The 14,001-nt window shown below is 29.1% G+C and overlaps 1 protein-coding gene across 6 annotated transcripts in view; it reads right to left on the bottom strand.

The window, feature by feature from the left end:
* Positions 1 to 14,001, bottom strand: part of LOC111054418 (glutamate receptor ionotropic, kainate 2) — a 56,669-nt gene that overhangs the window by 26,177 nt on the left and 16,491 nt on the right. For all 6 annotated transcript variants that reach the window (XM_039429171.1, XM_039429168.1, XM_039429170.1 and 3 more), the window contains exons 6-10: positions 12,845 to 13,012; positions 9,393 to 9,551; positions 8,044 to 8,262; positions 5,094 to 5,297; positions 1,632 to 1,716 (exon numbers count right to left, since the gene is read on the bottom strand). In XM_039429171.1, coding sequence (XP_039285105.1) covers positions 1,632 to 1,716; positions 5,094 to 5,297; positions 8,044 to 8,262; positions 9,393 to 9,551; positions 12,845 to 13,012 — 835 coding nt within the window. The remainder of the gene's footprint in view (positions 1 to 1,631; positions 1,717 to 5,093; positions 5,298 to 8,043; positions 8,263 to 9,392; positions 9,552 to 12,844; positions 13,013 to 14,001) is intronic.

Here is a 14,001-nt window from a genome sequence, read left to right as displayed (position 1 = left end):
CTGAAAAAGAAACAGGGCAATAATATTTAGGGATGATTGATGATGATTTACTTATTCACTTTAGTAGATTACCGTTCTTACCGTTCTTTTTCTTTTTTGTCAACATAAATCAATAAATTAATCTTTTCACACAATTTGAATCTCTATTTTGTTTGTTTTTTAATATTTTTTGGCTTTCTCTAATTTGCATCATCCCTTTAATAATAATTAAATACTAATTTCCTATTTTTATTATAGCCCAAAAATGATTTATTTTTAATCTCTCTATTTTTTTTTATTCACTCTTTTTTCAGTCCATTCTATTGCTTTATTGAAATAGTGTGTTAAGACTCCCTCCAGCGGTTTGTAAGTTGCATCTTACGTGCTGGATTGTTTTTTTTCTCAATAAGTAATATTAAATTTGGTATTAGAAAAAATGACTAGCAGTCAGATATTTTACAATAAATGAATTAATCACTGCTAGTCGTTTTTTCTAATAGCAAAAAGTGATTTAATAATAAGCAGTTCGTGATGGAAAACAACATTGTAGAAATAAATTTGGTTTGTGATTCGTTACCATGCAGCCCTGTTTATTATAAACTTGTTTATTTTTTTTTTGATATGCATGTATTTTACATTTTCTTGAATTAAGCTTATTGGGAATAAAACTTTATTCATTCACTCATTACAGTAATTAATTCATTCATTCATTGAATAATGTGAATTACTATAGTGAGGTCCATGTTATAATGGCAGTGGATAAAGATAGAAGAATAGCAATGCCGATTCTCTTCATTAATTAATTATATTTCTACACTGTCAAAAACATAATTGGCATCGCTGCGGACCTAGAAAAGGATAGTACCTCCGGCTTTGTCGAATGATAGACAAGGATAGCAAAACCAAAGTTGATCAAATACTGTCATTATAACGTGGACCTCACTATAGCAGTAATACCTAGTATTCAATATTACATTGTAAACTATTGTCTTTTTTCTTTAGGGCTACTTTTAATATAAATAGAATATATATCTTAGTAGGCCTACCCTTTTAAATTATTTTATCAAAACATGTTTCGGACATAAATTTAAAAAACATCTTTCAAATAATCTAAAAGATCAACTTTTAAATAATTTAGAAGGATACTAAGATTTATATGTTATTCATGTAAACTATTGACTTTATAATATTTTGAAAATTTGTAAATTAGACGTTGCTCATACCATGTATGTTTCATGACAATACAATTATATTTATTTATCTATTATATTTAAAATTTGACAAAATAATTCTAGAGATTAAATAAAAACACACATCTGTTGTCAAATTCTACACAGTTTTTTTTTAAATTTTAGAGAGTTATTGTGTTAGTGAATGGTAGATGTATTATAAAATTATAATTGATCAAATGCCTCAGTTTCTTATTGATTGAATTTATTCTAAAAGAGAAAATACTAATTCCTGGTAAATTTTATTCATTAGTTAGAATACTTCATTCTATTTGAGAAAACAATTCTAGAGAATCGTAATAAAGAACTGGAAAAGGATAATTATTGATCAGCACATTCTCCAGTTTCCTATTAATTGGAGTTATTGGATACAGGAGAAAATACTTTATTTTTACTTCGTTTGTCATCAACACAAATACATACCCAGAGTCATGAATGGCATGGTGAAGTCAACAGCACTCCTTCTGTCATAGGTGATTGTAAGATCACAAATTGCAAGGTCAGCTCTCTGTAAGAAAAAAAAACATTGATAAAATCATCATTATTTCAATACATATTCAGGAGAATAAAGAAATGGTAATAATATAGCAGTAGTAAACCTTGATGGATGAATTGATTTTTATTTTTAAGTGGGTTGCTATATTTATAGTTTATTTAATGGGTTGTTTGAATTTCTGATTTTAGAATAAATGTGGATATAATTAAGAATATTATGAATTCTTCTAAAACCTAGGTTATATTGTATCAATATAATAACATATCGTTATATATCAACATGATTATTTTATCATTCCAATTGAATAATAGCCTACATCTAATAATAAAGGAAACCTCTTGAATTTCTCTAAAATGATGAGTTATTATTGAAATGAACTTTAAAATGTATGAATTCAGGGCTACTTTCTTGTATTTATAAAATAGAATTTTAGTACCCTTTAAAATTTATAAAATAATAAAACAATGGTGTGATCACCGAAACTACCGTAGTACTTGATTTATTGTCTCTTCAAAATAGATACATAATTTACATACACTATATTATTATCAACAATAAAGTTTAATAACAAGTAGGTAGTTACGTTACGATTTGTACCATATTCTTGTTTTATTATTTTTTTAATTTTTAAGGGACCTACTGATATTCTATTTTATGAAATAAACTTATTCAGGCTATAATTTTTCATTGATAATACATACAATTCAGGTAAAAACCAACACTAGGCAATCGCCCAAAACTGCTTTGAGGTCTACCTACTAAAATAGACAGACAATAGTTTAGAGACTTTGAAGTTGAGTTGAAATGTTGATGATTTGACTCACACACAATCTCAAGTCAAAAAATGTATCGACCAAAATTTAGGATTAAAAAATAATTGATAATAGTGAGGCTGTAAACTCCTCAGCAATAGCAGCAAAATATTATTGATTCATAATATTGAAAGTACAATGTACTTTGGTAAAAGACGTTTGGTATGTACAGACTTTTGTATCACTTTTGTATCATTGAATACATTATTCAAGTAAGCTAGACATTGAATCGGGTAGAACTTTGTTCTAGATAGAGAATATTAACTGGAGAATAAAACTAGAATAAAATTAAAACTGGAGAATAACTTATTCAGTAGTATAACCTGAATAAGTTAATGTCAATAATTCAACTCATAATCTATAGTAAAATATAAGAGGTTTTCTTCATTATTAGAAGTATTATTCAATTGGGATGATAGAATATATAACATTTTGATACAATATAACTTAGTTTTTAGAAGATTATATTCTTAATTATATCCTCATTTTTCCAATTTGACACGTCGGCGCACAGTTTAAAAATGTAATACACTATTAAATACAGAAAAGTTGGCAGACGACCTGAAAAATATTACTGTAGGAAATTTATCAAGTGTTTATACTATTTTTGTTGTTGTTTCAATGTCTATAAAATGTTTCTAATCATCATTTCAATTTATCATACACAAAAGTATTAAAAGTATTTTTCCTGATACTGTACAATGTAATACACTATTAAATACATAAAAGTTGGCAGACGACCTGAAAAATATTACTGTAGGAAATTTATCAAGTGTTTATATTATTTTTGTTGTTGTTTGAATGTCTATAAAATGTTTCCAATTATCATTTCAATTTATCATACACAAAAGTATTAGAAGTATTTTTCCTGATTCCGTACAATGTAATACACTATTAAATACAGAAAAGTTGGCAGACGACCTGAAAATTATTACTGTTGGAAATTGATCAAGTGTTTATATTATTTTTGTTTTTGTTTGAATGTCTATAAAATGTTTCTAATTATTATTTCAATTTACCATACACAAAAGTATTAGAAGTATTTTTCCTGATACCGTACGTTGGTGCACAGTCTAAAAATGTAATCCCACTAAAATACAGAAAAGTTGGCAGACGATAGTTGATGTTATTTTATATCATTGTATCTTGTTCTTTTTGAACACATGTCTTAATGCAAACAAAATTACAATTATTATCAAGAAGAAATTATGAATAACCAAATATTCGAATAATGTTTATTTCACAAGGAGATATGGATTTGGGAATAAAGAAGAAATTTTTCAATTGTCTCATAAACTATATAATTGAATATGCGTTCATTCCTTGAAAATACGTGGATTAGAGAAAGAGTGTCAGGTGAAATTGGGAAGTATATCATTGGTTGATCACTAAAATACAAGAATCTGAGAATCATAGAAAGTAATATTGATTCACCTCACAAAATATTAGTGATATAAATTAAAGAGAGATATTAGTGATATTAGAGAAACTAATAATTGATCATGGAATTTGTACCCTTTCTTGGAGTTCCCTGATGAGACCATTCCAAAATCATTGGTTGATCATTCAAATACAAGAATCTGAGAGTCATAGAAAATAATATTGATTTACCTCAGAAAATATTAGTGATATAAATTAAATAAAGATATTAGTGATGTTAGAGAAACTGGTTGATCATGGAATGTGTACCCTTTCTTGGAGTTCCCTGATGAGACCATTCCAAAATCATTGGTTGATCATTAAAATACAAGAATCTGAGAGTCTTAGAAAATAATATTGATTAACCTCACAAAATATTAGTGATATAAAAATAAATTGAAGAAAGATATTAGTGATGTAAGAGAAACTAATAATTGATCATGGAATTTGTACCCTTTCTTGGAGTTCCCTGATGAGACCATTTCAAAATCATTGGTTGATCATTAAAATACAAGAATCTGAGAGTCATAGAAAATAATATTGATTAACCTCTCAAAATATTAGGGATATAAATTGAAGAAAGATATTAGTGATGTTAGAGAAACTGGTTGATCATGGAATGTGTACCCTTTCTTGGAGTTCCCTGATGAGACCATTCCAAAATCATTGGTTGATCATTAAAATACAAGAATCTGAGTCATAGAGAATAATATTGATTTACCTCACAAATTATTAGGGATATAAATTAAAGAAAGATATTAGTGATGTTAGAGAAACTGATTGATCATGGAATTTGTACCCTTTCTTGGAGTTCCCTGATGAGACCATTTCAAAATAAATCATTGGTTGATCATTAAAATATAAGAATCTGAGAGTCATAGAAAATAATATTGATTTACCTCACAAATTATTAGGGATATAAATTAAAGAAAGATATTAGTGATGTTAGAGAAACTGATTGATCATGGAATTTGTACCCTTTCTTGGAGTTCCCTGATGAGACCATTTCAAAATAAATCATTGGTTGATCATTAAAATATAAGAATCTGAGAGTCATAGAAAATAATATTGATTAACCTCACAAAATATTAGTGATATGAATTAAAGGAAGATATTAGTGATGTAAGAGAAACTAATAATTGATCATGGTATTTGTACCCTTTCTTGGAGTTCTCTGATGAGACCATTCCACTGGCCGGTCTTCTTATTGAGAGAACCGTACTGGTTGTCAGGGACCAGTTTGAATTCATAGGTGAAACCCAGCTCCTTGGCTACTTCGTCAATCAGATCCAGGGAATATCCTTCAAAGCGATCGTTTCCCTTCAGCCCTTCACCTTCCCTCTTATCCAGGTATGGACGACCCTTGCACAAATGGAACAAATATATATATAAATCAAACTCATAATAATACGAGTATAAACAATGTGGTCATTTCCTGATACGTCGGTGCTCAGTCTAAAAATGTAATCCCACTATTATAAAAACTCTTCACTCATATGGGCTACTTTTGTACAAATTAATAAAAATAATATAAAAGCTTGTAGTACCCTTTATTTTTAAAGACAGCATAAAAGTCTGATATCTTATATAATATTCATCTATCCTTCAATATTATTTTAAAGTTTTTAATAATAAAGAGTACCTACTACAAGTTTTTATATTGCTTAAACTAATTTCCCACTATATTATATACAGAAAAGTTGGCAGACGGCCTAAAATACATTGCTGTAGGAAATTAATCAAGTGTTTATATTAATTCTGTTTTTGTTCAAATTTCTATAAAAATGTTTTGAATTATTATTATTTTTAAAAACCATACAGAAAAGACAGCATAAAAGTTGGCAGACGGCCTAAAATACATTGCTGTAGGAAATTAATCAAGTGTTGTTTATATTAATTCTGTTTTTGTTTAAATTTCTATAAAAATGTTTTCAATTATTATTATTTTCAAAAACCATACAGAAAAGACAGCATAAAAATCTGCTATCTTTTATAATATTCATCTATCTTAATAAGTTATCAATCTTTCTGTTCATGCTTCTCAACAACTTTACTTATTTTTTTCTTTTTTTACTTCTTTTTTTTCTTTATTCTTTACAAAGTTATTTCTTAGTAACTTTCAACTTTCCATTCATCTTATATTTGGAATCTTTCAAACTATAATGCTATATTTATCCTATGCTTTTACAGGAGTGATTCATACAAAACACTATTAAGATTCATATAACTCATCCATCTCTATCTCTATAAAATTTCGCCACTCACTATCCACTTATTTGATAAAAAGCTACTAAAGCTTGGTTCATTATGTCCCGTCAAATATTTCTCTATCAAAATGGTATCATATAGGGTTGAATATAAGATCTTATATGCCACCGGAAAATTAACAAAACTAAATCGTATTCAGTTAGATAAGATTTTATATTAACAAAATTATTCGATTCTAATATGTGATGTTGAATTATAGATTGTGACGATATTAATAATTATTGTTGTAATTTGACACTGTTCAGATGTATTTTGTGCATTTTGATGAATAGAGAAATTTTCAATTCAATTCAATTCAATTGAAAAAGCATTCAATACTTAAAAATATAGTTTGAAAATATAGTTTTGATTCATTATCAACAAAATATCCAAATGATGTTGTTGGACTTTTGTTCTTTTACTATTAAAATACAACAAAGCAATTCTCAAACACAGTACTCATTTCTTATAAAGCTACAGATGGATATAAATTAGAAGTTGCATTTGTTCAAATGCTGATTTATGAATAATTATTCGTTGTTGGTTATCCATCTTGTTTTCACTATTATTCTTACTATCGTATTTGATAAAACTTTTAAGTGAAAAAACATTCACATTCTTTGATGTGGCGACGTCCGTTTCGTGCTGGTGTTGCACATTCTCAAGCCAAACAGAAACTGAAGTATTTAAGGTTATGAGGGTGAAATTTGGTCGGAGTGGGGGTGGAGGGGAGTCTACCCTCATAACTTTAAATACTTCAGTCTCTGTTTGGCTTGAAAATGTGCAATACCAGCACGAAACGGACGTCGCCACATCAAAGAATATGAATATTTTTAGAATAAATTAATAATATACAATGAGTTAGTAATAATATTTTTATTTTAAAGAATAACAATATTTTTTCTCTTAAAAGTTTTATTAAATACGATAGTAAGAATAATTATTATTAAACGAAGTTCCAATTGAATGCTGTAAATCACCCCGAAGACTTCTGCTACTGCAAATGTTGACAACAATATTTACCATGTTGTCAATAGACTTCTGCTACTGCAAATATTGACAACAATATTTACCATGTTGTCAATAGACTTCTGCTACTGCAAATATATTGACAACAATATTTACCATGTTGACAATATTAGCAGTAGCAGAAGTCTTCGGGGTGATTTACAGCATTTAATTTAAGTTTTGTTTAATAATAATTATTATTTCTACAAAGCTACCGTAACAGTACCGTAACAGTTCTTCACTACATTTCACACAAATGTAAGCATCTCATCAAATAAATAACCTCTCTTTATTTATTACATGAATTGGATAGCAATGATATAAATAGAAAGAAACGGTTGATTAATATCAGATCTAGGGCCACTTTACTGGAAAATAATCATGTTCAACTAGAGTTCAATTACTAAAGCTGAAGGAGCACCGTTCAAAACGTTTAAAGAATGTGAATGTTCTCAGCAAAAAACCAAAATCAATAACAGTGAAACTTTTATTCAAAAAGCAAAATATAAATACAAGCCATAAGCAAAATTCGAAGCACTAAATGGACTTCTATGTAATAGTCGCTTTTGTTTAGAGTAAATAAATGAACAAAAAGGTGAATGAAAGAATAAAAAGTGGTGGAAACTGATTGGGAGGAGAATTATTCCAAGATCTTCAAATACAAGAAATCATCAACTACATAAGAAAATTAAAAAAGGACTCATCTCGAGTGATTAACTATTGAATAAAAAGTGGTGGAAACTGATTGGGAGGAGAATTATCCCCAGATCTTCAAATACAAGAAATCATCAACTACGGTACAAAAGCAAATATAGAAAAAGAACTCAACTCGAGTGATTAACTATTGAATTACCAGCCTCGAAGTTACAATGAACGTTTTATTTGAAATACTCTGTACAAGTTCACTGTACATCTCACTCTGTGTGCGGGTGTAGTTGATGCCATGTTTCGGGTCCCAGGATCCTATTTTCTTGAAGCCGGTCTTTACCAGCTCAATTATCTCCAATGAAAAGTAATCTCTTCTTCCAAGTTCATCAAACCCCATCATGCCAGTCATTCCTTCCATTTGTATCTGAAATATCAAAGCATGTTCCAATTTAAGATGAGTAGGTACTAGTTTTTTTAATGTACCTATTGTGTGTGACAATAAATGTCAATATAGATTGATATTTTTGACGAATACCGTAAGCCTAATAAGTATGAATATGAATAGATTGCAATCTACAGAAGTTCAAATTGATATACAATAAGAGGCTCAAGACTCCAATTGAATAAATATTTTAATACCTACTACTTGCATTCTGAATGCATTGTATGAAAATAATTGTCGATATAGTATGTATAGCTGTTTATGTCAAACATGAATAGATATGATTATTAATAGATTGTAGGCTATTGAAAACCACCAATTTTTTAAGATAGCTATAATCAATGAAGAGTGCGTACGGTACTTGATCGTTTATATAATGAGTTAATGCTTGTTCATCAAATCAGTGAGATATTGATTTTCGGCTAGTATCATGATGTGCAATCATTTGCAATGATTTTTCACTGTTTTTCAGTTTCAGTTTTCACACTTAATCATACATATTACTATATTTTTCGTTGTCCATAATTCTTGATCATCCATCTCTTCCCAAAAATTTCATTTTTCAACTTTATCATTATACAATAGTTATTATAATTGAAAAAATAAATTCAACAATAGGTGTTCACACATCCTCACAATGTCTAAGGTAAAATTACAGTATGCTACTTTCTATTTTTGATAATGTATAAGCAAGGAATTATTTTATGATATAAGTATCTCAATTCCAGTGATTATGACATTAGTATCGACTATGACATTGATTATGACTAACAGGTCATTGTTTTTGTTTTTTGCTTTTTAATTTCTTATACCATACTTCAGCTTTCAGTTCCATAATAATATCTAACAATGATTTCCATAATGACTTTTTTGACTATCAAGTTCATTTTCTCACTAAATCTTGAGAGCACAGAACAATTTTTTTGCTCACTACCTATGAAATTTTTCGCAGAGCCTGGAGTCGATTTTTCACACAACATGCATCTTTTCATACATTTTTTTATAGGTTTTCATACATTTCTCAAAACATTGCTGATCTTCCCAACATGACAAGAATAATATAACAATGCTCTGAATTATTAATTTAAGAGCTGAGTGTGGTGATGCCTTACCATTTTGATAAAGCTAACAAGTTGAAATCCGTTGGGATTTTTGTTGCGTGGCTTGTCTTTGGCTAGACACTCGATTGGACGCAATGGTTCCTTCAGTCCGAGTTGAGACCAACCTTTTGCAAATAGTTGAACGGCGTCATACATCAATGCTGAATGCGACTACAAAAATACATTAAAAACGTGATCAAATTAATGAAATTTCAAGCGTTATCACACAATTTTCACATTTTATATTCTATTTTATCTGATTTTGATTATTCTGTTCCAGTATTTGTGCATTCAATAATTCCAAATTATTGTGAGAGACTTCACATTTTATTTTATTTTACCCGATTTTGATCATTCTGTTTAAATATCTGTGCATTCAATAATCCCAAAGTATTATGAAATGATTGTGAGAGACAACATGCTCGACCCACAATTTTTGTTTCCTATTTTTCATAGCAAATGTAGCCTACCTACTTCTAATTCAATAGAAGGTACCGTGAAATATCATGTCATACTTCAATAGGAGATTAATTCTGGTTTCCAATAAAAGGTAAAGATACCTAAAAATATACACCTAAAAACATACATAGGCATACATAAGATAAGAAACGAGATTTGATTCGAGGATCAGTCAAATAGGTAGGCTATTGAACTTGTTGATGTCAATAATTCAATTGGAATTGTCAATCCAATTCAATTGTCAATCCAAATCCAATTCCAATAATTTCAGTTACCGTATAGCCTAACGGATGTAACCAAAATTGAAGTGTTTGAAAACTTCCTTGTGTTTTGAATAAAAAAATCATAATTTGATGTTGATACAGGCTGGTAGGCTTCCTTGCTATTTACAACACGAATTGATGTTTTGCTGCCTCGTAACACACATTTCATTGTATCTCTGTTATGCTTTGTCCGATTCTCATTTTTTTTGTGTTGACTGATTGTAAATGAAATTTCCTAAAAAAATTGGTAAATTTCTTTATCTATCACCGTTCGTTCTCCCGAAATTTTTGGTTGAAAGTTCAAAATGGCCGCTATTTCGAATTGGACAAAGTTGAATATTTTTTCTACACCTCATCTCTCTTATTTGAACATACCTATCGATTTTTATAGCGATCAGTTGGAAAACTTTGAAGATGAAAATTATTTTGTTAAAAATACAAAATGGCAAATATCTTTTGAATGAAGCGTCTTTTGGAATAAAATTTATTCTACATCTTCTCTTTATTTTGACCCATAGAACCTATTCCCGAAGTTTGGCACTTTAATTTTGTGACAGACACTCTGTATATTTCTCCCAAATTCAATGTCTAGCTGAGGATATATAACTATGATAGTTGAAAGTACCATATATAGTGGAACAGCAAATAATTTCAATTGAATGTTTCCACGTTTTATTCAACTGTTTGGGATTCATTTTGATTTCTGATTTCCTAGCAAGGAACAAATTGATTGTGAATCTGAGAAATGATTCTTTTATTCAATTTTCTTTAAATAATCTATTCACAGATATAAGAATGTTGTGGAATAAATGAGAAATGAATACTGTTATTTATTTTATTATGAAACTTAGAAATATTCAAACATTAAATAATTAATTTAAATAGGTAGATATACAAACATATAAATAGTAACAAGAGTTTGAGCTAAGAAAAATCACAGACTGTGGAAAAGCGTCTTAATTATGTACATTTGAATCAAATTATGAAAACATGAGAGAAAGGGAACTTTATTCTGATAATCATTGAACTATATTATCAAAGCTGCGTTTACACCAAAGTTATATTAACATAATGTTAATATCATCCTTATAGATTCTATTAGATTGAACATAACTTATCATACACATGATGAACATAATGTGTTTGTCAAGTTTCGTTCAATCTAATAGAATCAATAAGGATTAAGTTATTAATATTTTGTTAATAATTTTGGTGTAAACGCAGCTTAAGGATATCATTATTGGAAAGTCCATTTAGACTATCACTTAAACTATTAAAAAAAAGTGGAAATCTGAGGTCTTCGGGTACAAACATTAAAAAACTTTTATTAGCAGCATTATAAAAAGGAGAACCAATGTAAAATATTTTTATCTAAGTAACGTAGTGTGTGTCAGAAATCTTCTAAGTTTGACCATAGAATACGCGATATCGCGTACGGTAGCTCAATCTCTCTGTGTTTTAATTAAGACATGAATTAATTCCTTGTAACCAGTAAGAGAATATTTACAATATTACAATATTAAGGATATCTATTTGAAATTGAAATTGAAATTTATTCATAACTGACAATTTACAAACAAAAGTAAATGAATTTAACAAATCAGTACAATAATTTTGAAAAAATAAAAAACTAAAATACATAATATAATATCATCTTCTAATTATATTTATATAAATGAAAATAATTAAAAACTAACAAAAACATTATGTAGCGTCAGAGTTATGATTAATGTACTTCATAAGCTATTAGCTGAGTTGAAGTTACCTACTCTGAAAATTAAACTATTTGACCTTTGCAAGAGACAGAAGCCTCGAAAAAAATTAACAGAAAATCTTTGTCTATTCACAGAAAATAAATTGAAAATGAATATGAATATTTTCCATATACAATCCACTTGGGTGTTGCAGAATTAGCACAAGGAGAAGGGAGATAAGTGATATTTTTATCGACATGTAACATTATCAAAATTTTGGAATGGAATAGTTTTAGGCTAAGCCTGTTGTTCCTACCCAATCATATTATTTTATATGATTTGTAATATTGTATCCACGTATGAATAAATAAATTAATAAATAAGACCAAAATATGAGGATCTAGAGTATGAGATAATAAGGATATAATAAACTGAAATGAGCAATCAATGGTAGTCATATCAGGAAGGTCGTTTCTGTTGCTATCGGTCAAGAATCAAGTAAACAGAACTAAATCACAATAATTGTAAAAGAAACCCCTATGAGTGACTTAATTATGTTGACTTTGCTTTTATCTCATTTTGAAGAGCTCCCTAGATTAATGTATACAAAGATTTTTGGAATTATCACTTTTAAAATTGTACAAAGTCAACATTATCAACATTATTGAAATATAAAAAAGTATAGGTACTACATGAATTGTTCATTTTATTCCATAATACGAAGAAAAAGTTATTATCAACATCTATATTGAAGAAAATAATACTTCCTACCATGAACCAATGTCATTCAATGGTTTTAGAATTGAGATATAATGCAAAAATTTAGTGAATCAATGGAATTTATAAATGTAAGTCGTGAAAACTTTCAATTAATTATTGTGTATCATTGAATTAAAAAATAAATGTTGAATACTTTTGTAAGAGGTAGACTATTGATTATTTTTTATCTCGTTCCTTGTGAAATATATAATTAGTTCAATGAAAAGTAGAAATGTTACTAATTGATTCAGGTTTAATCAACTACTACGATAATCATGTTCAAATTTACCTTGAGAGTATCGGCTACCAAATCGGGTGTGCGATTTTTTCTTTGTTCTTCAAATATCCATTCATCTATAACTTGCTGCACTACACCCAGGCCTGGGTTTAACATGCGCAGAGCTGTTATATTGGTGCGGCCCATCTTTATCTCCTCAAAGTCTATGGTGTGTGCATCCTTCAAAGACAAATAATTTTTTTTTTAAATGTTGTCATGAAGGATAACTAGTAGTTCTGTGAACAGTAGACCTCACGCAGTATTCTCATCCACAAGTAACTTATCAGATGTCAACTGTTTTAAATGTTAACAAACTCAGTTCACGTTTGAATTTGTATTTCATATTTTATAATTCATCCAGTTCCGTGATGATCTTTCTATCTGATGAAAATTAATTTTTTTCAATCAAAAATATTATAATTTCTCCAGCATTATTTAGTTCATTTGTTTATTTTTATTCACCTATTGAATTAGTTTTTTTCCAAATGTGAGAATATTGATACTGATGGGAACGCATAATAATACCATGACTGCGAAACAAAATATTGAAACCAAAGACCTTAAAGCTGCGATTAGACCAAATTTATTTAAAAAATGTTAATAACTCAATCCTTTTAGATTATATTAGATTGAACATAACTTATCATACACATGATGAACATATAAGTGATATATATATATATATATATATATATATATTACTAAAAATAGTCAATGATGACACAGCGGTGGTGTCGTCCGGCTGCACGTGGGATGAGGCTTACGAGCGGGCGGAGGATGATATGATCAGGGTCAAGCGTTGGCTGGATCAGAACACCTTGACCCTGAATGTAGGAAAAACTAAACATCTACCCATATTTTTTAAACATGACAGTGATCCTGGTCCGCGAAGCTTGGCTCTGCATTCCTGTGATGTACTGCGGTCGGTCGCCTGTGATTGCAGCGTAATTGAACGTGTTAATACCTACAAATATTTGGGGGTCACAATAGACCATAAATTATCATGGGCCCCGCACATTCAAACAGTAAGCCAAAAACTTAGAAAATTTATGTTCGCCTTTTCGCAGCTTGCAGGCGTGCTGACTGTGGGGCATTGCAGGTCTGTTTACTTTTCCTACGTGCAGTCTTTACTTCAATACGGTGTGTTGGCGTGGGGTGGAGTCTCGGCG

This window comes from Nilaparvata lugens, chromosome 5, assembly GCF_014356525.2.
Source record: "Nilaparvata lugens isolate BPH chromosome 5, ASM1435652v1, whole genome shotgun sequence".
Taxonomy (NCBI): Eukaryota; Metazoa; Arthropoda; class Insecta; order Hemiptera; family Delphacidae; genus Nilaparvata; species Nilaparvata lugens.
The sequence above is the reverse complement of the archived record's forward strand: the minus strand, read 5'-3'. Positions and strand labels throughout refer to the sequence as shown.